Genomic DNA, 25754 nt, shown 5'->3' with positions numbered 1-25754 from the left:
GGCTAATCTTATCTTATCTCAAAGTCTTTGTTCTTCAAGATTGCTGGGAGAGTTAATGTTGTTTGTGCTTCTGAAAGATAAAAGTGTCTGGGATAAGGAAAAAAAAAGTAGTAATGTTGCTAGAAAGTACAGCTCAGCAGAAGTGAGGAGGAGAAGGAGACTGGAGCTGTGGCAGGTCTTTGTGTGGCTGCTGTTGGAAATCAGAAGACTTGTGGGAATTGGCCCAGGGAAAGGAGGATTCAAGGCAAGTGCTGGCTGTAACTGGGCAGACATTCATCCCTGTTTAGAGTTTGTCATGGTCTGTAAAATTAATGATCCATCAAACACAATGTCCTGTTTGCCGGCAACTTGTCTCTTTTGTCCTTCAAAGAACTTCCTCCTAATCCATGTAGTCATAGTGTTATACATAGGATAAATAATTTATTCCAGTGGTAAGGTCCCTCCTCAGACCTTCAACTCAGGAACGGCATGAGAATGCTCAGTCTTTCTACCACAGGTGCTTCCCTGGGAAAGGGAACAGCCCATAAGCCTCCCCTGCCAGCAGCACCTTATGCTGTCAGAAGTCACCTAACTTCTTTGGCTGGAAACAGTATGTAAATCTTGATTTAGGAATGGGATTTCCATGTCCAGCCCTGCTCACTGGGCTGCAAAAACTTAGCGCACCAGGATACTGCTAAGAGTCTTAGAAAGTGTGACACGGAATCAGATTTAAGTCCAAATACTTTGCACAAACTGCTCCAGGCTCTGTAATTCCTTCTGGCTGCTCATTAARAACTTCCTGCTGCTTACAGTCTTACCGATTGTCTAGGAAATCAAGACAAGGAGTCTAGGAAATCAGGAGTGCCAGGGCTACATCAAACCAAGGTTGTGTCACCKATTTTCCTCATTTTTGGCCAACGAAGGCACCTCTCTATGAAGACATTCTGCCAATGCCCCCAAGAAACGCACAGCTGTGGTGTTAATCACACTGATTTGGGGAGCGTCTGCCTGTCAGCCCTGGCAGATGGGATTGCCCTTTGCTGGGGTGTGTGCAAACAAGAACAGACAGTTCAGGACATTCACTGTAAATAAACCAGGCGGACATGGGCTGGGGAGGAGGAGTATGACAGATCGGGGMAATGTGATGGGCCAAAAATAGAAGGTAAGGGGGCTTGCAGCACTGAGGGCAAAGGAGTGCAGTGAAGCTATGAGGAGATGGAGTGAGGGAACTGAGCTAATGTGAAATGCCCCTGCTGGGTCTGGGGCTTCAACAAAGTTCATTTTCCCAGAGGGAAAAAAGAAGCAGGATTTGTAAGCATGGGGCCCAACTCCAAAACTGCTACACAAAGAGCTTTGGAGGACATAGGAAGAGGAGACTATAAGTCTCTGTTTTCTGCAGAAGGCTTGTCAGCTKATAGGACACATTTCTTTGGGTGAAATCCAAAAGCTTTGAGCTCAAGTTAACAATAATCCACGAACCATTCACAGTCTTRTGCTTCCATCCTATGTAGAAATTTACCTTGCATATGTTTCAAAACAGCCTAAAAAGAAAATGCCTCCAATAAAAATGCTTGGCAACAGCCAGCCTATCCCAAATCAGTGTACCTGGTGTCAGATGAATTCCCTTTCTAACACTAGTTCAGTTTTCAGTTTAGAGTCCAGAGTCTAATACTTGATGGGGTCCTTGCTGACTTACTGTGGACGTGCAACTCAACCAATTCTACTCTGTGGATGGCATCCTACATAGAACACCACGTACATAGATAAGATGAGCTTTCTTCTTGGAATAGCAACGCCCATCTCCTTGCACAAAATAAGCCAGCAGACTTTCTCAAGTGATATGGTAGAAGTTGCATAGAAGTTTGCTGAACAGCTCTCTCAGCTGGGGCTGTAAACCTGAACATGTCGTAACTGATGGAATGTGTAGCCAGTTCAAAGCATGGCATAGCTGTCAGGCTCTGCAGGTAACACGAATACAGAGTAATGATTTTGCTACAGGCCCTGTACCAGGGAAGATCTTCTCAACTCAACAAAGTCCCACCTACATTTGTTTCTGCAACGAAGACCAGCCAGGTTACTCCTTCTACTGGGCTGTTGCCTCATTTACAGAAGCTAGTTAGGACTTTGCGTATATATGAGATGCTGGGCTTAAGGGAGAAGGAGGAGCCACCTCTTCATACTATTCTTTTAAAGAGCACAAGCATGCTGAGAAATACTGTACAAGTCTCTGACCAAACTGACTGAGAGTGGGAAGGTTGGAAACCACAGGCAACAGAGGGGAGAATAACTCTCTTACCAGGTGTTCATGCAGAAGAGCCACTGGAAGGAGGCAGAGTCAGAAAACAAGAGAAATTTGCAATGTGAAGATGAGGATCAGCTAGTGTAAGAATGATGTCTGGGCAGTCAAATATCTGGTGGCAGCCCGGGAAAGCCAGTCACTTCTGCGATGAGCTGCAGTCCTCATCGGGAGGGTTGACTCTGCAGAACAGCTTTTGAGCATGTGGACTGAGTCAGGACATGCTAATGGGAAGCAGAGAGGACAAACTGATCTTTCTGCAGGAAACTGGATCCAGGTCACATAGCTTTTAGGAACATATAATTCACTTGCATAAATCAATAGAGCAATWTTGGTCTGTGCTCACTCGTCACTGCTGGTACTCCTCCCTGTTTTTTGATACATGCCAGTTTGGACCCAATTTCTGCCCTCGGATAGGTATATGTAATTCCCATAGAAGCAGTACTATGTAGCAGTTTAGGAGTATAACAAATATCTTTTTGAGGGAAAAAAAACAGCTCAGGTGTCAAAGAAGGAAATCATGCAGTCTGCACAAAATAAAAAAAAAGCAGTATAGCTTGAATTGTTGTGTTTATCCTAAAATATTTCATGGAAAATTTATTGCTGGGGATATCACTACACAGGACYATATTGATCTGAAAGCAGTACTTGGTGGTTGGCTCAGAAGACCCATGTGAGTTGGAGAACAAGAGCCACCAAAGGAGACTGAATTTCGTATCAGTGACAGCTTGGTCACACAAAACAGAAGGGAGAAACATCCTCCCTCATGGCACTGAACTGTTTTAACCCTGATATGCATCGTACCCAACAGATCTGACACAGACTGTGCTTGTGCTCAAGAAGGCGTCACATTTTGTTGGCAGACAGGAAGCACCTAGTCCTGACCAAAGACAGTCTAATCTTCCATTTGCAGGTAACTGTTGTTTCCCTTGCACCCAAACGTGTGACATTCCTTGGAGAAGGAATAGAAGGGGGAAGATTTTARTTAAACTCTTTATTTTTGTTTAAAGCCTGATGCTTCTCTCTATTCTGATAGATGTCTTGCATTTTTTTCTAAAAAGAGATAAAGCACTGCATCAACCATTGATGCTCTGTTTTTAAGATTTTTCATCTGGCATCGTTCCAGTTATTGTAAATGCATGCAAAGTGCAGACACAAGTGTTAGCCTTCAGGTAGGCTAAGAAGAAGGAATGTGTCTGTTGGCAGTATTTTTCAGCCCAGCTGTTCAGCGATCAGTGAAGATCACTGCCTGAAAGGTGACATTTTCTCCATGCAGGCTGGGCAGAGAAAGCAGGATTTTCTGCAGCAGGTTTTTCTCCAGCACTGTGTACATGTATCTTTGAGACCTCAGAAGCTGCAGTCACACTCTTATGTAAGTGCTGCCTGTAGGATCCAGTGTAGCAGGATAAAGCCTTCAGTGCTCCCCAGGTGCTTTCGTACCATTGCTACCTCCTTATAATCAAGATCTTTTTGTGAACAYACAATAACAACCCTGCAAGGGCAGCTCCCCTTGGAGACACTGATTAGTCCACCACAGTGTGAGAGTCAAGTGAATACTGTTAATGCACTGATGGCAGATATTTATCTGGTTCCTTTTATATCCATGATGTTCATTTCCTCCCTCTCAGTGAAGAGTTTTACAAGAGGGACGAGGTACAATTCATGGCAGGCTGGAGCAGCAAGAGTAATCAGAAGATCTTGGGAAAAGGGAAGGGAACTGAGGTTGTTTTGTCAAGAGCAGAAATGGTTGAAGGAGACAAGGGGTCAATCTCATATCACAATAAAAAGCAACAGAAATATACTGGTTTCCATGACTGCTGGAGCTAGGACAGGAAGCCATGCACTCAAATAACAGCAAGATTTCACATTAGGACAAACTTCTAGAAGTAAGGAAGTCCTGAAAAAAATCCCCTGAGGAGGGAGCAGAGTCTTTATTGCTGGCAGTTTTAGGAGCAGGTTAGGTAACCTCCATCAGTAATGATGCACATTCAGTGGATCCTGTCTTGGGGCAGAGCCTTAACAACTTCCTCTTTCAAGCATGAATCCGTCCCCATGGTTGCCACTTCCACAGCTCTAAAGCCTCTGCAATACAGCTCTGTTTGCATATAAACTGTCCCTCCAATACTGATACCAACCACAAAATTGCCCGTGATTTAATTTGTAACCAAGAAACAGCAAAAAAGGAAAAAAGCAAAGCAAAGAAAAAGTAATTGTTTATCCTGAGAATGTAATGAAATGGCCACTAATTCAAGTTTTGTAAGTCACACAGTCATCAAGAAGTCCTGGCTTTCATTGCAACAGGTTGGGAGGAATTCCTTGATCTCAGCAAGAGATGAATTTGTTACTCTTGGGAAGGAAACAGCTTCATTTTTTTTTCCTTTGCGGACTCTCCTATGCAGGCCCCTTTCCCCACTGCCTTGCTCCTTTAAACCTAAGCAGATGAAATAGATGAAGGATGCATCCAAAATGTAAGACTGGGGTTTTGAGACATCTTTGCATGTGTAAGTAATATATCAGGCAGAGAATAATCAGGTTGAGTTACACTTTTCATGCCTACTTGCCCATACAGAGGTGATAATGTTCCTAAAAAAAATCCACTGTAAGTTGGTGCTTGCCCTCAAGTTGCATTTTCAAACCTTGTAGTCAATACAAAGAGCTCGCAAGGAACAGGCAGATGGTTTAATTCAAAGTGACTCTCAATGTCCTTTTGCTAACTCTGTGGTTTTCCTGCAGAGCTCCTGTAGCACGGAGAAAGTCACAGGGAAGACGCAGGACAAAAACAGTAAGTGCTAACAAATCTCTCTGCCCTTCAAAGCGTCCATAAAGGCCAAATACCTTCGTCAAGCAACAAACATGAGTAATCACAGCCCAAACCAAAGGCAATAGAGAGACATAATGTTCCCTTAGCAGTTGTTTTTGCAGAACTGGATCCATTTTAACAATGTCTAGAGAAGCAAAGGCATAAGCAAATGCACTGAGACCACTCTGGAGTGCACACGGGATCCATCTTTCTTCCTTGCTGGCTTTGACAGCATGGGTCACTACACAGCGATTCATTTGAAGCAAGTTATGGAAGTGAAGTATACCCTTTATGCAGCTTACCTTTAACCTTACGAAGATCAGTTTCCAGTTTAAGTGAGAGCGTTGTTTCAGACAGCTCCCAGGCCAGTAGAAAAAGAATTTGGTTGCAGTAAGTCTCCCTCTAATAAGTCATGGTCTATATTTCTAAAGGCCTGTGTCCTAAACAACACATTGCTTGGAATGAGAACAAGCTCATACAGGTCTCTGAGGTAGCAGATGTTGCAATACAATAGGGGTGAAGGAATGTACTCTGTGAGATAAAAACCAGAAAATCAGAAAATCTTAAGCCAAAAACAAGGGCAAAGCCTAAGTTTGTCAGGCACCATAAAGAGCAGTGGCCTCTAAGTTTTATTGTCCATCTCTATCCAGCTCCATCTGGATGTGGCCTTCCAGGATAACGGCTGGCTGTTCAGAGTTTACCTGAGCTGGTGCAAACCAGACCTCAGTGAGTTGCATTTTCTCACGAGAAGGAGGAAACTTCAATGGAAAGGAAACTAAGCATCATCCTTTACTGAGTTACAGTGAGAGAGAAGAGCCTTGAGATTTCCACTAGAAAAGATACTCTATAGCCATAAAAATATCATGTCCTTCTGCCTATCCAACAGTACTAATTCTTCAGTAACTTTCCAGTCCAAGCAGTGTCCATTTCACGTTGGCAGCATCTGCTGCTGTTCTTTTCAGGAAAACAATTACAGTTGTTGGGCTGCTTGGCTAAGCAAGAGCAGGCCACTCTAGCAAGCTCTGTGTGAAGATGGATCCCTTGATGTTGTGAGGAGAAGGTTTGGAAGCAGCCAAAGGCAAATTGGTTTTGGAAAAGGTTCTTGTGCCTCAGTTTTGTAACTGGGGTCCAGTGTCAGTGCAACAGTGCATCTTTCTAAGAAGTTTAGATACCAAGAAAAGAAGAAGTGACTATCTATCTGATCCAAAGGGGGCGAACCACTTGGTGGTTTCTGTCCTTGGGATGCTAATAGATGACAGAGTTTCTTGATAAATGTGTCAGCACATATAGTCTTTTTTTACTCAGTGAATGTGCAACTGTCAGATACATAGGGCAATGAATATATTTCTTTATAATCTACGTTTACAGAAACTAGAGGACCTGGCTTCCTGGGTAGGAAAAGCCCTGAAATCCCCTCAGTTCCTTCTTCACTGTTGCAGAGAGCTGGATAAGAGTGACAAGGACATTCACTCCCTTACAGCAGCAGAGCTGATAATGTCATCCCAGTGCAAGACTGACATCACAGGCTCCCTAGGCATAGCCTTTCTRGACTGTCAGTGCAAAACAGCCCCAGTAATTAGCAGAAATACTCAAAACCCATCCTCAGCTCTGTGGTAGACTGTTGGGTTAAGGGACATGGMAGAAGCAAACATTGAATATTACAGGGGGAGAGGAAGAAAACCTCAGTACTGACCAAGTTGGGCATTATGTGACAAGAAAGTCAAAGCCCRCCAACCCCTGCATCGAGGGACACAAGGCGTGTAAAGTCCATGACGTACAGAACCAGATCTGGGAATAGTTGCACAACATTCAGCATAGCCAATATAGCTTATTAGGGTTGAGGGAACCTTCGGGTGTCATTGGTCCTGGAGAATGTGACCTCCTTAAATTTACCTGCATAAAACCTGCTAAAACTGTATCAATGCATTTTATGAAGTCTGCAGGAACCTTGTGGATTTAAATCCCTCATCTCCAAAGTGCCTTGTTCAATTAACCTCAAACTTTCTTCACTCTAAAATAAAGCTGACTTTTGGCAGAAGATCGTGGAGGGAAACTTCTCATAGAAAAAGTAAAATGCATTTAAAACAAAATCTAAAATGGCCATCTTTGCAAAATGGAGCTAATACCAGGGCTGCAAAATTATTTATGAGGTGCTAGTAGCATGCTTCGTGCTTCTACAAGAATAGGCAGGCACCTTTCCCACAGATTCACCAGGCTCGCACAGCTGTTAAGACTGAACAGAGCAGCTGCCAGTAACATGCGGCATATCAGTAAAAATCAGCTTAAGAATTCAGAAGTGGTTCTTGCCTTTGCTTGAGGGTAATAAGGCAGCGCGTTGCTAGGCAGGGAGAGGCAGAGCATTTCTGAATTCCATTTTCCTTACAGAGTTATTAGATAATCTTTATAAGCTAGCACAATGAGGCTAAAACTTTGTTCTTCAACTTTAATACTCCTCTTACTGAAAAAAATAGTGCAATGAAAAAATTACACTTTCTTCTCATTTAACTTTTTTTTCTTCTCTCAGGCAATGGGCTCTGCAGATCAGCGTTTCAGGATCTCTTTGCATGTGCAGTGAAGTCTCCTGAAAGACAGGTGATGACACTGGGATTATTTTCTTAATTGGTGTAATTTTACTGTCATTCCTGCAGACTGAACTGCAACTGACATTTTTGCATCTCCTCCCACTGGCAACATGAGAACAGTGTACTGCCTTCAGCTCTCTATTTATCCACTTTTTTTTTTTTTTTTTTTTTTGGAGCAGGATACAAACATACAGCAGCATATGCTTTAACTACAAACAAGAGCTTGCCAACTCAAGCAGACTGGGATTTTTCCATCCACAGAAAAAGCTGTTTCAGCAAAAAACTGAATTGTTCTGGGGGAGGGGGGAAGGAATTTTGCCTAAATCATTCAATTTTCTTTACATTCCACCCAAGTCAAACATTGGCATTTTATAGAACTAAATCYAAAGTGTTTCAAGTCATTGAAGTGTTATGTTGAAGGAATCAAAGCCATTGTTTGCCTACTGGGACTGCAGTTTTGGGTGCCACATATTCCTATTCTTTCCAAAATAAACAGCAGAGCATTGTTGCCCCTCATACCCCCCAAAGCAGAATTCAAGCATTAGATCAGGAGAAACCCAAAGGGAACACAGATTCAAGAGACAGTTTGTRGAGAATAAATCCACAGTGAATACTAAAGCTGACAGTCTAGAGATAACCTCTGCCCAACAAGACATCAATTTGGTTATTACTGGAATCCAAGAAGAACCCATTTCCTGTATTCTCTCCTTAAAAATCTACTATTCAAAGTTGCTAGAGATCAAGTGTAGCGGAGCTGCCTGTCTCTTCGATCCGACTGGCACGGTCATTCTTAGATAATTCAGTCAAACCAGCTCAGCTCTGTTTGTCATGGCACAGTACCATCCCTTCATCTGAGTCCAGGTCTTGGGAGATGTTCTCTGGGAAGRAGTCCAGATCATGAAAATATGGCATGCAAAGTATCCCAGCCCCCTATGAGCTTACAGTTCACTGAGCTCTAACCTTTCAGCTCAGCAACCCAAAAAGAAACTCTGAAATATTAAAACACTTTTATTARAGGTACCAAAAGGAAATACTCTGGCAATCTTAATGGTAAAATATATATATATATTCCTACAAAAATATACATGTATACATCTTTCTCAATGCCTTAATTCTCAGTCAGAATGAAGGGCAAAGTTAAAATATCAGAAAATTTTCTRGGAAGGAAATCTTTCATGTAGCTCTGCTAGCAAAATAAAACCCTCCATTGCACACACGGATCTCCCCAGCTAGAGATCAGAGAAAGGATCAACCACATGTGACATCTGTTAATCGCTTCACTTACTGCGTGGCTGGGCAGTGCATGGATGCAGCTGCAGGAGACGAGCAGAAGACCCAATGCAGAACATTGCACTCTGATGTGTACCGATAACATAAGCAAAAAGCACTTCCCATTTTCCTGTCCAATCATTTTAAATGGAAGAAGGGTTTACTGACAAGTCTCTCAAAAAAATCGCTGGTGTTTCTTGAAGGTAGAAGACTCAAGACAGTACAGAATTGGGACAGACTGTGATTTTTAAGGAAGTGATTAATRGTTTCAGACCATTTCAAAGTTAAGAGAGCAAATAAAGCAGGAGTGGCCAATAAGCTCACTACTTCCAAGGGTTCCAGTGTTCAGACACTATTATATGGCTACATTTTTAAAAGTTCAGGGCACAAAGTATGGAAATTCTGGAAAAATCAATGTATAACAGAAGCTGCAAAGGARAGGCTTTCCTAGCTGCAGAGGCTGAGTGCTTGCAACTCTTGGCTCCCAAGGGAGATTGAAAGACCTGTTAAGTTCCATTCACAAAACCAGATCTCTTCTTTTTAAAAAAAGAAAAGCTACAGTAGAAAAATAAACACGAAGTACTCTACTGTCTCTACTGCAGAGCCTTGAAAAYGTATTTATCCCTCCCCCTCCAAGAAACAAAGCTGAGGAAGTATCAACAATATCACTTCAACTGCTATAAACTGAGCAGTATCTTCACAGTTTGAAGGAGGAGAGGAACCTAAAATACATCACATATATGTGTACAAAAGACAAAACAAGATTGGATGAAATAGTCAGCAGGAAGGAGAACTTACAGCTGTGCTTCCCTGGCATTCTGATACCATGCTACTTGGGGACTTCAAGATCTGCTTTTTGAACCCCTATCATGTTGGCATATGCAATGTCCTGTGGCTATGAGTTCCTCAGCTGAACTGCATGTCTTGTGACAAAGCACCTCCTTTTGTTTCAATTGGCACCTGATAATTTCATGTAGTGCTCTTTAATTCTTGTAGTATGAGGCAGAGCTGATAGCTGTTTCTTACCTTCTTCATGACAATATTTCATAGACTTCCATTCCACCCTGACACCAGCAATCACTTTTCCAGGCTCAGGAGCCTGCCACTAAACGAAGGAAAAGCAAAGGAAGAACAGAGCCTCTAGCGTGGCTTCATAGCTGCTCTCAGGAAGGGCACTATGGATCCAACACTGTGGGGAGAATACAACACATCTCACCTGCCCCAGCGCAGAGGTAAAGGTCCTGCTGGCTCCTGGACCCTAAYACGCACATGCAGTTGAGGGAAAGCGCTCTTTCTGCTTGTGAAGGATGGTACACAGCGCATCTGAAACTGCTCACTAGTGGTTTTACCATATCTGCTAACCTGACTCAAAGCACAGCTCTTCTAGACCAGTATCATGCCATGATGCCAGATCCCTCAAAATGACAAAGCAGCAGAGCAGGAGTGGTTTAGTACCTAAGGACATGTTCACCTCTAGCATTGAGACAATCATCTGGAGTGTTAAACTGGCCTGAGCACAAGCTGTAAGGAGCTTGCAGCAAGCTGGACTGCCCTCGTCTTAAGAGTTCAGCTGTGATCCAAGACCAACCCTGATACGGCCCAGCTGGATAACCCTGCCTCAGGCTGCTGAGGAACTTGCCAAATTGTGAGAAAAGCACAGGGCCCTGCAAGATAAGAAAGATAAAACTGAGGACGGAGGTAGGATTGTTGAGACAGTCTAAGTGGAAAAGCACTGACATGGAGAGGCATAAAATCATGAAGAAAAAAAAAGCCAGGAGATAGCAACTCAGCAGCATGGATGGTCCAGTCTAAGGAAAAGCAGAGTCTGACCCTTCCACCCAACCAATGCCTGCCAGGCCAGCAAAGACTCCTTGASCTTTTTACTGGGTGGTCAATATAGCTTTGTAGCTCACAGTAGTCCTGGCTACCTTTCATATGCATTAACCAAAAAATTACACTTTTAAGTCATGTGTGTCCTGCTTATGGAGCCTCTATGCATGATAAAGTTCCCAAAGAGGGTGTCTCAGGGAGAGAGGGAGGGCTGTAAACTATTAAGAAACTTGTATTTTTGATAATTTTCATCATATCTGGATTTAAAGCTTCTTGATTTTTTATATATCAACATCTGAGAGACTGCAAACAGGAAAAGCCAGTCTGAAGTCAAGAAATATGCTAATGAAGGAATATTAGAAATGGGAATTAAGAGCACCAAGGGGAGGGGATTGGGACATGTCCCAGCAAGATGCTCTGCCTCTCAAGGCCCAGATTATGGGAAGGGAAGGTCAGATCTGGGCTGGATCTTGAGGCAGCCTTGTCAGAAAGAAGTCTGTGGAGCTAAGGAAAACARTAAAGGTTGATTTTAACACAGGAAGGGTGATAATATAATGCTTACAGCGTATTGCTCTTTCTTCATCTCTCCCACAGAAGGTGCCATCCTGTAATGGCAGGAGAGTCGTAGATTTAAGGATGTTTCTGATTTGGAGAGCACTGTATRAAGCCAGCCTAAGTGATCTGGTTCCTTCATAGTTAAATAAATTTATTATTATTATTATTTTCCTCCTCTAAATGACTCCAAAACAGCAACCACCTTCCTTGCAGCCGGCTGCACTTAGACAGCTGAGCCAGAAGAGTTCTTCCTCACCTTTCAGGACACCTCCTGGAGCCACAGCACAGCTCTAGCTGTAAAGACATCATATCCCTTTGGTTTGCTCGTCTGCACAAGGCTTGTGTCCACCGAGTATGGTATTCCTGCAGACCAGCTATATTTAGTCTTGTTGAGAGCAGTGCACATGCTACATGACAGCAGCTGGCAAGATCTGAGGTTTCCTCTCTCTTGTTCCTTTTTAGCTSTACCTGGGCTCCTCTGCGTGCTCCGTCTCTGGTTAAGCCTAGAGGCACTTTTCGCAAAAAGCCATACAGCACTTGAGGAGTCTTTGTCCCAAACACCACACACTGAGGCACGTGAGAATAGGGAATTTAATTTGGACTCAGCCGGCAAGCACACTTTCCTTTTGGCCAAGACTGATGCAGAAGGAAGGCTACACAGCAACTCAGCCAAGGTCAAAGCATCAGTCTGTCTGTGGCAAGACCTAGACTTTGGTTTCCCAAATCTCACTCAGGTGCATTAAAATCCAACCACAAATTCCATCTATGTGGGGATGCTGTTGCAGCATCAGAGCCTTAGATAACAGCTCATTAATCCACATGGGTTGACACCTTACAAAACCTCTCCATGACTTAATTATCAAAAGCATTATCACAGTGCTCATCTTCGCAGATGCTCACTCAGRCTGTGGGACTTTCCCCTTTCGGCTGGGTTATTTATCCTTACCAGTTTTTCCAACCCAATGTGCCGCTTAACATCACAAACAGCTGGGCCAGCACAAGCAAGGAGGCAGAAAGGGTGGAGAACAACAGCATTTTAATTTGGCATTATAGAAGCCTTCCCCATTGTGAAATTACAGCTTTGCAAACTGTTGATAACACAGCCAAGATACCTTATAAATTTGTTGTTGCATAAGTGTCCCATAAGGATCTGTGGAAGAAAAATCTTTTCGCACAAGGCACAGCTATGTTTTCCCTCTACAGAATCAGAGAATGGTTGAKGTTGGTAGGGACTTCTGGAGATCATCTAGTCCAACGGAACTGCAAGGACCAGAATCCTATGCTTACCCTGCTATCATCCAAACTGCTGTTTTCTCCCTGCAACAACTGATCAAGTATCAAACATGGGGAGTCTTCTTCACTTTGTAACAATATCAAGTCTTGAGAAAAAAATCAAGAGTAGATCTCAGTCTAGTGTATTAGCATTTCAGTAATGCAAACCATTCCTACAGCCCATCTATGCCATTTGTYAGTGCATTCTTCATTTCAAGACTCCATAGCCATGTAGGATATAGCCCTGTGGGCTTATATATCCAAGGGAGCACTAAAAATGGCAGCTGAAGAGATGGAGGAAACAGCACCCAAAAGGCAAGCAGTTCTCTGCTCCAAGAACCGTCTCTGAAACAATTGCCATTCCTTCCAGAAAGCAATGATTTTTGGCAAGAAAGCTTATATTTCACACCCCCAAGGAATTACAAACCTAAAGAAAATGGTTTAAAACACAAAATATCCTTTATAAATGTTCTAACTTCTTTGCTGGTGCATTGCAACAAACTAATTTTCCATTTTAGCACAGAACATCAGGAAACAAAGTTTCTGTATCCTGTATCTCATGCCCCTTCAGAAAAGCCACTTGCAAAAAGGCTAAGAGCCTTTCCTGATTACAACCTACAGCCTTCCACACATAAGCTATTACCATAGATTAGGTAGTTACCTACTGCACTGTGTCTAGCCCAGCTTGTCTCWCATCTGGCATGGCGCAAACCCTGGATCTGCATCTCCGTGAGGAGCATCTTCTGGGAAGCCTTTGATTATCCACCTCCTCACAGAAGGCTCTCCTCCTCCGATATGTTTTCCTTGTGTGAAGATTTATATCCTAGACACACATGTCAAGCTTAAACCATTGAGATCATTTCTTATGAGAAAGGAGAAAAAAAAATCACAGCTTTGCGAAGCATGCTTGAATGCTTGGAAAAGTAGGTACTGAAAACTCCTGGAGTCTTGTTGGACAGAAGACATTCCTCTGGTGAGCTGTAAGATCAGTGGTTGCAAATATGCCTACCCTTTAAATCAGGATCTACTAGCTTCTGTTTTACATTRAGGCAAATAAATCAGCTTTTAGCTACTCAAATTAAGTACTCCAAATTACATATCAGTTCAGGGGGATCTGTAGCACTAACACTATGTAAAGTGCTTTCAATTTTTCATCTTACAGTTCAAGGGGGATAATGCTATTGGCAATAACACACAGCTGTGAGTCAAGTGGCCCTTGCACATAACAGCTGCTATAAGACGCAAACCTAATTTTGTTAACCATGCTCAGTATTTTTTGGACTAAAATGAAATGCACTTTACCATAATAAGACAATTAGTCAACTTAATGGGCATTTAGTTCTTATGATGTCCCTCACATTGGGTCCCTCCCAGCTGTCTTCACACTGCAAAGCAATGTTAAACCTTGAGCATTTACAGYAGAGGAGCTTACCTGTGCAGCTGTGACCTAAGATAACTAAGGTCAGCTAAAAAGTAAGCAACAGTCCATAAAAAAAAGAAAAAGGAAAAAAAAAAAGAGCTTCAATTCAGTTTGTGTTAACAAGCACAAAAACAGCTTTTGCCCCAAARCAGCAGAAGCAAACACTGAAAGTATTTCACTGACCTGGTAAATTCCCCACAGGAAGCCAACAGCAACTTTGGATCTTCTCTCTTGATTTTTATCCCAAGTGGAAGGTTTACTCACTAGATTAGCAACCAGATATTATCAAAAAAAAAAAAAAAAAAGTATTATATGAGAAACGGGGTTTTCCTCTTCTTTTTATGTAGTGGCCAAGCTTTCTGCCAGTACTTTCTAAGATACTGAGGAAGCAGATATTGAGCTCTAAGAGCAAACCCTCCAGTAGTGTGACCTGTAGCATCACATAAAGTGATCCGAAATAATCAGCCACACTCTTGCAACATCAAAGGATCATCATTTCTGGCTCTGAAAGACAAATGCCACAGGCTTGCCCTGACATTTACACAACAGAAGGAACCACGAACAACCGAGCACGGTCCAGCTCTAGACACACATCTCTCTGAGCCACATTCAGGGTCCAGTGGTAGCTTCTCCTCGTTCTCTTGTGTCATTGCTTGCAGGAAACTGCAGCATGGTAATAGCCCTAGAACAGCACTAAACAAAAACATTTCAGTAAGAAATACCTACAGCCACAGCCTTCTGGCTTTCAGCTCCCTCAGCACCTGTTCATGCTGCAGCGTGTACAAGATGCTGGAATTTGGATGCTACACTATCATCACCAGCCAGAGGAACTCATTTTTCAGTAGAAGGTGAGCTTGCGCATACCTCATCCCTGTGGGTTAACAGGTTTTCAACATCTCAACCAGGCTAATTGTTCTTGCAAAACTTATAGGAATGTAATCACCTTGAAGTTCTYTACTCTGAAGTCTGTTCCAAGTTGGTGAACAGGTTAGAAAGGGGTGAAACCTCATCTAGCTGCTGATCTGTACTGTAAAGTGAGATTTGGGGATTAAGGCTTGGAAAGCCAAGCTAGAATTCAACCCAGGATCAGTCCAGGAATAGCAGGATCACTGAGGGTGGAAGCTGTCTCTAAAGATTGTCTAACCCAATCCCCCTGCTCAAAGMAGGGTCAACTAGAGAAGGTTGATCAGGACCATGTCCAAGCAGGTTCTGAGCATCTCCAAGGATGGAGACTCCACAGTCTCTCTACACAACCTGTACCAGCATCTGAGTTCCTCCACGTCACCTGCCACACCCTCCCCTCTCCCCCAAAAGATTTTAAACAAGATTTCCTGCATTCCAGTTTGTGCCCATTGCCTCTTRTCCTGTCACCACTGAGAAGAACCTATCTTCTTAATTCCTTCCYATCAGGTATTTATAGACCTTGAATCCAAAGCCACTTTTTATCTGCAGATAATCTGGGTTAAAGGAACCCATCACAGCTGTCCTGAGCAGCCTTTTAGTACAGTACAAGCTCCTTAAAGGGATTGTTTTCATGTGTGATGTCTATTGCAGTTTGATTCCAACAAATGGTTTTATGCCTTTTAAACACTCTAGAGCCTCCAYACATGAAGCTTTAAACTGCAAAATGAATGATGTCCTCTCACCCTAGTTCAACTGAAACACTCTCACTCTAAAACCTCCAAAAAACTATTGGTCTTAAGAAGAAATATTAAATAAAAAGAAATTTAGATTCTTGATCAGATGCTTTTTGGAGAAGAGGGAGAAAAATGACTARGTTTAAACCAAATTGGGCTGCCTTGCCTGAGCTTAATTTTTAATAGCAAAAAAATATTTTAAAAGAGACTCATTTTGCTTCAGCCTGGACTTTGAGTCATTTTGCACAAATACGGAGTGAACATCCATCTTTTCAAACCAAAACCCACAGCACTCTTCACTGTGTTCACAAGTTACAGGGCAAGACTGAGACCCAGAGTCTCCATCTCTTGAAAAGCCAAAAGCCACACAAATTTTCCATCACTCCTCTGGAAGATGGAGACCATCAGTGATGCCACAGGGAGACAGATGGCCCAGCAGTTCACAGGGTATTYACACACCAGGCAGGAGGAATCTCACCAGTGGTTCACAACCTCAGTTTCCTGAGAACTGCTTGTCTCCTCAACACCACCACTTTGCACGGCAATGCCAAATACACCACTACAAAGCAAGAGGTAACAGAGAACCCCAGTTCCACTGATGGACCTCTTACAAGGTTTTCCTTTAAGCGCTAATCACTCTCTTTGAGGGAATCTACCTTTCTTCCTTTAGAGAGTTTAACACAAGCATAAAATCTCAGTTAACTGATTTGTTTATCCCTGACATGCCTTTTGGCAAAACAACAGCTCCCAGCAGAGCTGACTGCTATTGAAGGACCAAGCTTTCAGAGCAGAGCCCTGCAAAGCCTGCACAGACTCCGTTAAAACTTTTTCCTTTTTATGCCGCTCCGAAGCATGAACCTACTTTCTACCACCCACAGCCCATAATAAATTGTATGAGAAAAATGCACATAAGCTGAAGAGAACCGAAAGTTTCAGGCAAGAGCTTACACCCAAGTCTCACACCCATCACCTGAAAAGGAAGGCAATACTGATCCCACACTGTAATTTAAGAACTGTTTTAGTCTTCAAGATTTTAATTCAGACAGACGTTTCCACTGTGTTCTCAACAAGTCTACAGCAAAAGTTTACAGCATTTTACATCTGTTATTTCCCCTAAATGGCTAAACAACTTCAGCCATTATAGTTTTTTTCCTAAATTTGTTACCTTTTTGTGATACATTCACCACCGCAGTGGCTGGGATTCTGTACACATACAGCATACTTCTAACAACAGCACACAAGTCCCAATGTTGTTACTTATTTCATTTTAAATCGAGTTTAAAGCAGCAGCCAAGTCCCATTAGCAATTCCAGATGTTTGGACAGAAATGCACTCCACTGAATTTTGAACTAGGTAACAGATATATAATACACATGACTTTACACTCAGTGCTATTCAATGTCACACAGTTACAAAAAAGGTAGAATTGCTAGTATAGACATTTTTCCCTTGTACAGGAATCTGTACATGATAGCACTTTCCAAGGCTTTAGCAAAGCATACATGAAACGCCAATATGCTATACAGTGCAATTTAAGTTATATAATATGCAACATGGACAATAGTGCACTTCAACAGATCACCACATTCAAGAGTTAGAGCAATACAATCAAAATGTTGAAGGTACATATTCCCTTTGTGTTTATGAAAACTGTGCAAGTTAGTTCCTCTTCCCTTTTTTTTTTTTGGTAAATGGCAGTGTCCACATTGACCGACTCCAAGAGTTTTTCAGGGGACTTCATGTCCAGTTTATTTCATGAATAGCCACGTGCAAAAGAGGAGAAGCAGGTGTCTCGGCAACAGCGTAAGGCAACGCCACGCTGAAGGGCCAGAGTTGGGCACTACCACAACGCTTACAGCTCAGGTACGTGTGCAGGTAACCTGCAAGCAGCATGTCAGTGACACTGTGAGGCAAAGAGTCCAGCAAAACCCCCTCTCTAAGAGGAAGCAAGCTGATCATTAGCTTTAAGTATGTGAATAAAGATTGTGGACAGGCAGGTAAGTGAAGAACTGGAGGGCTCCAGTGTGTGTTATCAGCAGCCACCAGACTCRAGCCTGGAAGGCACTGGGGATGAAAAGGTCAAAAGGGAACATGTAAATAGGCTACCAAAAAAGGTCTGGGAACTGTGTTCTTCCAGGAGGACCTGCAAGGGTCCAAATATCCTACCCTAACTCTAGCACATGCAGTATGTTGCAGAACTGCTCCTGACAGCATCTCAGGAAGGTGACTATTTGGAAGTTAACGTAAGCCTCCAAGTCTTGCACTTAGTTGTGAATAAAGGTGCAGTATGGCAGAGGAAGCAGGAAAGAGCTACTCTCACTGTTCAGAACTACACTAGCATTTTATCTTTAAGGCTGTGATCCACACTACCACTAAGCYCTGGCAAACACACATCACTTAGAGGTGGATTTAGTCCTGAAACRTAAGTCAAGGATGAAATGCCAGCTCAAAGAATACTCTGACTTTTGTTAGCTGTCACAGCTGGTTACCCAATTTCCTCAAACGCACACAGTTTGCACTAGAGACTAGAACAGTCAGGCAATTAGATCTAAAAACCCCTTTGCTTCTCTATTATTTAGCTCAATATATAATTACTATGTTAGGAAATTACATAACCTTTAAATGTTTTACGTATAGTCTATTATGGGGGAAAAAACTCCCTTCTGAATCCTTCTCATCTGACTAGTAATGGTGCATTTCAGACATACAGGCACAGCAGAAATTCTGAATTGAACAGGAATTCTACATCGAAGCAGGTGCAGACAACACAGCCATAGGTTTAAAGAGCGAGTTGTAATTTCAAGGGCCTACATCTTGTAAATACCTGGAAGACAGTTCCAAAACCAGGGGTTTGGCAGTGGGAGGAAGGTATGGCCAACTTGCATCTCCCAGTTACACAATAAAGATCACTACCCCGCCCTGAAAACTATTCCCTATGTCAATCTTAAATTTAGCAAACAAGACTACCTTTCTCCAAATCTAAAAATAATTTGATATTAAGACTAGGGAAATTATTTGTCTGCCCTAAGGCTATTTCTGTTTAAAGGGGAACTCTTTTTAAAGCAGCCCTTGTAAAATGAAACTATGCAAGTTAACTCTTTTGGAGAATGAAAAAGAAGAAAAAAAACCCAAAACAAACAACACTTCAGGACCAAGTTTAGGCTGATCAAGAAGAAAATAGTTAAGGAAACAAGGACTGAAGTAAAAGGCATTAAGGTAGCATTTAAAAACAACTATCAAGTAATTTTATATAAATTATTTCCTTGGTCATGGAACACCCATTTTATAGGTTATAGGAGTTTTGCAGGCAATTACTCTCCAGATACTTCTAAGACAAAATTCCACCCATTCTCATATACATATATATACACACATATTTCTGTGAAAGCAGAACTTAAATAAACGCATCTTCACTCCAAAACACAAAATATCATGGCTAAGGGAATTTCAACGCTTTCCAAAGTGGTCAACATTGGCCTAATGAAGCTCCATTCATTTCAGAAGAAAGCAGCTAACAGTAAGCAACTTTTAAAATAATCCCAGCCACATGATTTGTTTTAATTCAAATCTTCTCAGTCATGTATAGCTACCAGTTGAATCAAATTGAAAAAATGTCTAGATGAGTTAATATTTCAGACCTACTCTTGACTGCCTTTTTAAAGTGTGTGTGGGGGGGAAATCTCCAGCAAAGATCTGAATTTAAAAAGAAGCAGATTGCAGCCACAGAAACACAAAGAACAGCTAAAAAATACATTAACTTGAAAAAAAGCTGATCTCTAGTATCTTTAAGTAGTTTTAGCAACTAAAGGTGATCTAAACAAGCAAGCATTTTTGTAGTGTGACAGCCTTTTAATCTGCAAAAGATACCTGATATGTTAAATTAGTCCTACTCCCATCTTTTGCTTTTGATTGTTTTTCACAAAGCACATAGAATACCTAGTATGAACATGAAAAAAAATTCACCTGGAGCAAAAATGTTTTGTTGAGATGTACATTAATTAAGAGCTGCTGTACATGCCCTTGCACCCTAGCAATGCTGTGATTCTATTTAAATTTATAAAAACAGTCAGTGCAACCAGAAGTTTGAGAGCAGTGCAGCTCCAGTTAAAAGGACAGTTCCAAGTCACTGTTTTGCTCAGCAAGTGAACACCTCTGCCAGCTACTTAACCTCTTTGTTTTCCAGGTGGAATAAAAGTTTATCTGTTGAAAGATATTTGTACATGAGGGACAATTTCACCTGAAGGTCACAGCTTAAACACTAGCAGCAGAATCCCTACTTCAGTTCTGTATTGCACTGAAATTTCTTGCCACAGTTTGGTATTCAAGCTACTATTCCCAAGCCAATGCTTAACAYGAAAATCAAGTGTTAGATGTGAAGGCTTCTGAAGGTATTGTATAAAYGTGTAGAAAATGGTATGATCTAACTGCAAGTTCTAGACCTTCTAGAAAACTAAAGAATTAAGCTGCCTTATCTACACTTGGGGAAAAAAAGGTGCTTTCAGACAAAATGCCTTTATCTATCCATCTATAACTTTGTATTTTATTCCTGCAAACGGAGTGTTTGGAGAGTTCAACAAAAACAGAGAAGGTCCAACATTAACTTGAGACATCCTGTCTCTTGGCCCATCCTGGTCATCCATACAGAGTTGGACAGAGGTGAGAGTTCCAGCTTATACTGACATTGTACACAATTTATTAGAGACAGAAAAGCTGCCAAGAGAGGACACTATGCCTGGTTGTGTACATCTTCTGTAAACAAAACTGATCTCTCCCAAACAGCAGGGACGTGTACATAGCGCGAAGTGAAGGTTTCAGCAGTGAGAGGACTGAGGATCAGTTGTATCAGAGGGCTCTGCAACACATGCACCTTCCATGTTTAGTCTTTAGTGTAAAGAGGAGTTGAAAGGAAAAACCTGAGTCCAAAGCCCTGTAAGCTCATGGATTCTCCTGCACCCGATCATCCGTTTCCAGCTCTGCTAACTTCCTCCTCAATGCATTAACCTTTGCCTTAAGTTGCTTGTTGTATTCTATAAGGGTGACCATTTCTTCATAGGCTTCGTCGAGGAACTTTGAAGACCTGTTCCACCGAAGAAAGACACCTGAAAGCCCAGAGAGAGAGCAAAGTATTAAGAGGCTCTCTGTTACAAAATGGAAGTGCTATTTATACTCCCTCAGCTCTTACAGGCAGCATGCATACAATCCGTGCTTTTTTCTCCCATCAGCTTCTCCCCTAAACACCACTTTGAAGTACTGAGTCACCTCTCTGGGTTCACCATTTCCTCTTAAATACTGTTAATCATGAAAAAAAAAATCTCTTTTGTTTTCCTTTGTTCTTCTCATGAACCGATCAGACCAAGCCCCTATTCAGTTTTGAACCTGCAATGATAGCCTGCCTGCTTTACTTTAGTTAACTATTCAACCAATAAAAGATGAATAAAGTTTCTGTAGCAGCAAAGCTACAATATACCAATTATCCTGGACAATAGGTGGGTTAAGGAGAAACAAGTCTATGTTTATACAGGACAGAAACCCGAGGCCTACAAAACATACGTAGATTAGGCTATACATAGACTACATACCTTGGAAAGACTTAAAAATAAGATTTGAGAGAGCGTGAGAGCAAGCGTGTACAAGAAGGGACAATGTTAAGCAGCACTGAGCTGAGCCTCACAACACAGCACATAACTGTGTCGGAAGGGACAGGGGAAGTAGAACTGTACTAGGGAGCTATTTACAGATGCTGGGTAACCCAACCCACAACGCAGCAAGTCTAGAATGGAACAGATACAAGAATTTAAGTATTCTGTAATCTAGCTCTCAGATTTCAAATGGAACCATACTACCATCAGCTGAGACATCAGACTAAGCATGAAATAGAGACAACAGGAGTTAACATTTAAATTTTATAAGTAGCCACTAAATATACATTACACATAGCAGAAAATACAAGTCTGGCTTACCTTCCCAGAGCTGCAAGCTCTGCGGGGCAACAGAGGGCCAGATGACAAGACTGTTGGCCTCAAAGAGAGGATTCTTGTATTTGTTCAGTTCTTGAGGCCTGTTCACCCAGGACCACAGGGACATAGTCTTTTGCTGCAGCTTCAGTTTAGACCTAACAAACACATACGACCAAATTAGCTTTCACATTGAAACTATAGAAACTCACTTTGCTTTGTCAGAACCCTGCAAATTAAAATATCACAAGCTTTCCCATGTGCTACTAGCCTAGAGAAATCAAGGGTGAATAATTCAAGCTAATCCCATTCAACAGCACCTCACCAACATGACCCTGGAATGGTGCAATCCTAAAGCAATTTACTCAACCCAGCCCATTACAATTTATTCCAAAGAAGAGATGGGGATAATAACATTTGTAAATTGGGARAGAGTTACCTGTCTTCTGTTCAGATAAAGAAATTTGCAATCTTCCTRGAATGGTCTGACATGTTTTGAAAGGAACTAAATTATGAAAGGAACTAATTATGCTGTTGTCAAAGCAGAGCCATGAGGGATGGTAAATTTGTATCAAGAAAGGATGACAATGCAGTTCTCAGGGTAAACTAAAGCAGTATTATTGCTGGAAGTGCACAATAGGCATGCCTGATTAGTTCCCTCTGGTGGCAGAAAACATCAGAGCACAGGAAGAAGGCAGTGCTATTATTCTGGGTTAAACCCATCTCCAAGCTACACAAGGGTCTCTGCTCCTTAGATTTTGGCAAAATTCAGTCTGCTTGCATCAACAAATTGAACTGCCACCCAAGTGGAAGATTTGCCATCCYTATGAATACTTCAGACAACACAAGCTTAACATTAGACTTTAAAGTTCTTTGCTCACAGGCAAACATATTTAAATGTGACAGGCAGATTATTACATGTAACATTCAATGCTCTTTCAGATTTGGTTTTATTGGTTCTAAGTCAAATTTAGTTTTACAGATGAGCAGCTGAGCAGCCCTGCAGAAGACAGAAGAGTCTCTTCTAAACAGAGGTTACTTTAAGGGCAGAGAGGTTTCTAGGAAGTTTTAAGCTATCTTTGTCTATTTGTATTATCAGCTCTACTTTCCCTTCCACTCAGTTATCTTCAGTTTAGGAGACCCCAACATCTACAAGTCTTACTGGAATTCGCAGGCCTGAGAACAGAACTAAGTTCAAAAGAGAAATTCAAACCTCCTTTGGTAGCTGTCATCTATTGCAGGATGCTCCTRTCTTGGAAAAGGTGAAGCTCCCTAACAGTAGGGCAGGCTACTACATAGCAAGAGAACCTTACCCATGCTCTAAGAGACTACATAAGCACCCCTGCCCTTTTTCAAACCAAGAGACCTTTTCCCTGCTAGATGCAGGGTTTTCAGCAGGTTATCCTCACCAACCTCTCATTTTCGTTGTTGCCCAGAAATGTCCCAAACTGCGAAGCGTAAGCGTGCTCAAAGAGCATAATGAGGAAGTGTTCGCTGAATTCGAAAGAGCAAGGGAACTGACGAAGGATCTGCCACACACAGTCCAAGAAGAGGAGAAACACTGGGGCCTCCCATTTCTGCTTGCTGTTCGAGTAGGCTGACTGGGCACAGCGCTGCTGAAAAGGGTGACCAGCCTATAAAAATAAAAATCGGAGCATCACACACAGCGTAATGGGATGTGAATACAGCTAGCAGAAAAGCTTCAGAGCCTTTTCTGTCCATAGAGCTCTTATCTTCTCTGCTGTTATTACTCTTTTCTACAACTGTAGTTTGGTCAAGTATCCCACAACAAATTGCCCAGATTTACTGCCGTTTTCCAGCTATGTAAGTCGCACTGCATTTTATCACAGAATTTTACCAAGAATGAACCGGTGAAGGCTCTCTGAAGAAACAGATTGAGGACATTTGYTGTGAGAGTATAAAGAGTGGAACTGAAGTGTTATGTTTTAGTCTGATCAGTGTTGTCAAAAGAGATGTCAATACTAAGTGCACACAAAACAGAATTCCCCCAAACCAAAACAAACACCATAAGAGGCAGAGGCTATATGGAGTGCCAGAGGAACAAATGATTCAGTAACAATTTTACTCCTTAGGACAAGGGCCGTTCACACTAAGCAGGGTTGCAACAAGTTCCACCCTATTTTCTGCCTCCCAAACTCTTTCTCAATACAAAWGTTACTTAAATAGCTTGGCGTTTTGTACATACATATATTGCTACTTCAAAGGCATTTCTTACCTGAAGCCACTCTCTCACAACAAGAGATTCAAAGCCACGTATGGTCCTGCACCTTGGATCCAGGATAATCTGTGCCAGAGAGGTTACCTGGAGTGTAGAATCGGTTCCTTCAGTCCCATGAACTAAAACTGATGCACCTTCCCTATGAGAAGGGCAGAAAGGAGTAAGAGTGTGAATGAGCATAATACGTCTCATGGATGTGGGCATCCTAATGGATACCAATGCATCTCATGGACACCAATGTCACTACCTCRACAATGCTGAGGTTTGGCTGGTCTTCACCTCTTCTTTCATCCCTTAAGCTTATTCCCACACTAAATACAGGGATAATACCTTCTCCTCTTGAATCCTCACCAACACTAATCAGAGCTATTACTCAAGGTTTCATTTTTGGTTAGACATCCTGAAAAATCCAGACTCTCTGCAATGTGCACTGAAGAGATACAGGGAAATCTTTTTGTGAAGCTCACTRTTTTGAGCTGGTACCTCTTCTATTTATTTCTATTCTATTTTCAAAGGACAAATCTCCAGATTTGGTTGGGCCATTTATTATTTTGACTAGTGCCCTAAAATAGTCCCATAAACAACTGCATTGGTCCTGCTAGATGCTCTGCAGAACAGTACTAGGAGATTCTTGCGCACATCTGGGCTTGACTGCATTTGAACCTTAATTGGATTTTACTGCAAACAAAAGTAAGCCAATAAGCCCATTCAGTAAAGAGATAAAAGGGAGAACTTGGGTCTCCAGAAAGGCAGRGAGAACTTGGGTCTCCAGAAAGGCAGAAGAGTTATTTGTGCTCATCAAGGAAACATGTCAGAGAGCCAAGCCCAAAGGCTTCTCACTCACCAGCCAGCACAGGTGAATCAGCAGAATAATGTGAGAAGCAGAGGGAGGCCAGAGACACGAGGGCAAGAAGGCTTTGCACATCGCTAGGGTGCCACATGCTGTCACTCCCCACAGTGCCATGGTCACCATCCAAGACAATGGATCCCCTCCCTTCTCCCTGCATCCTAGGCTGCATTTGGATAMAAGTCAAGTACTCCTGAACAAAGACTGGATGGTATTAAATGGTATTCATCCCTYCCATTCCTCTCAAATTTTGACACAATGTCTTACTTCTTGAGAAAATCCTTACACTTAGAAAGGAAATTAATTGCAGGTTGTATACGTTACTGTGCAGAGACCCAAGCTAAGCTGCAAAGTGCGGTAAAAAGAGRAATCCACCAAACAAGTAACCCTGCAAATGGAATTTGCTTTTTGAAGTCAATAGCAAACAAATCTATACCTTAAGCATGGCAACATCTTCATCCATAACTCTACACCTAAAACAATACGAATGCCTCTATGAAATAATCTTCACATACCTTCCCTCTCCCCGAGGCAGTGAGAGATCAAGAGGCCTCTTCCTAGCAATTCTTCTGAGYGCAATTGCAAAGGTTAACTGTCAAATCTAAGTACTGCCCAGAGCGGCACACGCTAGCATAACGCTATCGTAACCTTTCATCTTCCTGGCCCCAAACTTTTAAAGTAAWGCAGAGATCTCTCCCACCATTCCCTCCCTGGGGCCAGTATAGCTGAAGCATCCTTGTCAGCTCAGATGTTATCACCTGGCTCTGAACGAGGCTAGCCAGACAGCAGTTCTGGGCTGTCCTGCCACAACTCCAGGTAAACACATAAACCAAAGCYGAGGTTAAGAATGACTAAGCTGTCTACTGCCCCAACAGGCCAGAGAAGTTACATCAATGACCTTTCTCATAGTACATGAGGGGAAAGAATTACAGATAAAACTATTGATCGAGAGCAATCCTTTCCTGGCACAGTCCATAACTGAAAAGGCAACTGCTGCTTTCAGAAGACACAGCAGCTCATGCTTTAATGCAGTAATGCTGTTTTACTAGTGAGACTGCATTTCATTCTGCTTGC

General features: G+C 42.1%; 1 protein-coding gene and 1 long non-coding RNA gene across 2 annotated transcripts in view; one reads left to right on the top strand and one right to left on the bottom strand.

Moving 5' to 3' along the window:
* The first annotated feature begins 1566 nt into the window (after positions 1 to 1566).
* LOC146594994 (uncharacterized) lies at positions 1567 to 11475 on the top strand. The gene is made up of 3 exons (XR_014896036.1): positions 1567 to 3188; positions 5009 to 5057; positions 7600 to 11475. It is a non-coding gene; the product is annotated as an uncharacterized LOC146594994 (long non-coding RNA).
* A 5165-nt stretch (positions 11476 to 16640) lies between these two features.
* The window catches only part of MTMR9 (myotubularin related protein 9), a 26323-nt gene continuing 17209 nt past the window's right edge, over positions 16641 to 25754 (bottom strand). The window contains exons 7-10 of the mRNA XM_085306509.1: positions 23831 to 23972; positions 23008 to 23228; positions 21601 to 21752; positions 16641 to 20739 (exon numbers count right to left, since the gene is read on the bottom strand). Of these exons, the coding sequence (XP_085162635.1) occupies positions 20576 to 20739; positions 21601 to 21752; positions 23008 to 23228; positions 23831 to 23972 (679 nt within the window). The 3' untranslated portion in view covers positions 16641 to 20575. The remainder of the gene's footprint in view (positions 20740 to 21600; positions 21753 to 23007; positions 23229 to 23830; positions 23973 to 25754) is intronic.

Source organism: Rhea americana, unplaced genomic scaffold, assembly GCF_003343005.1.
Source record: "Rhea americana isolate MKP2758 unplaced genomic scaffold, rheAme1 scaffold_240, whole genome shotgun sequence".
NCBI lineage: Eukaryota > Metazoa > Chordata > Aves > Rheiformes > Rheidae > Rhea > Rhea americana.
This window is presented reverse-complemented; position numbering and strand designations above follow the sequence as displayed.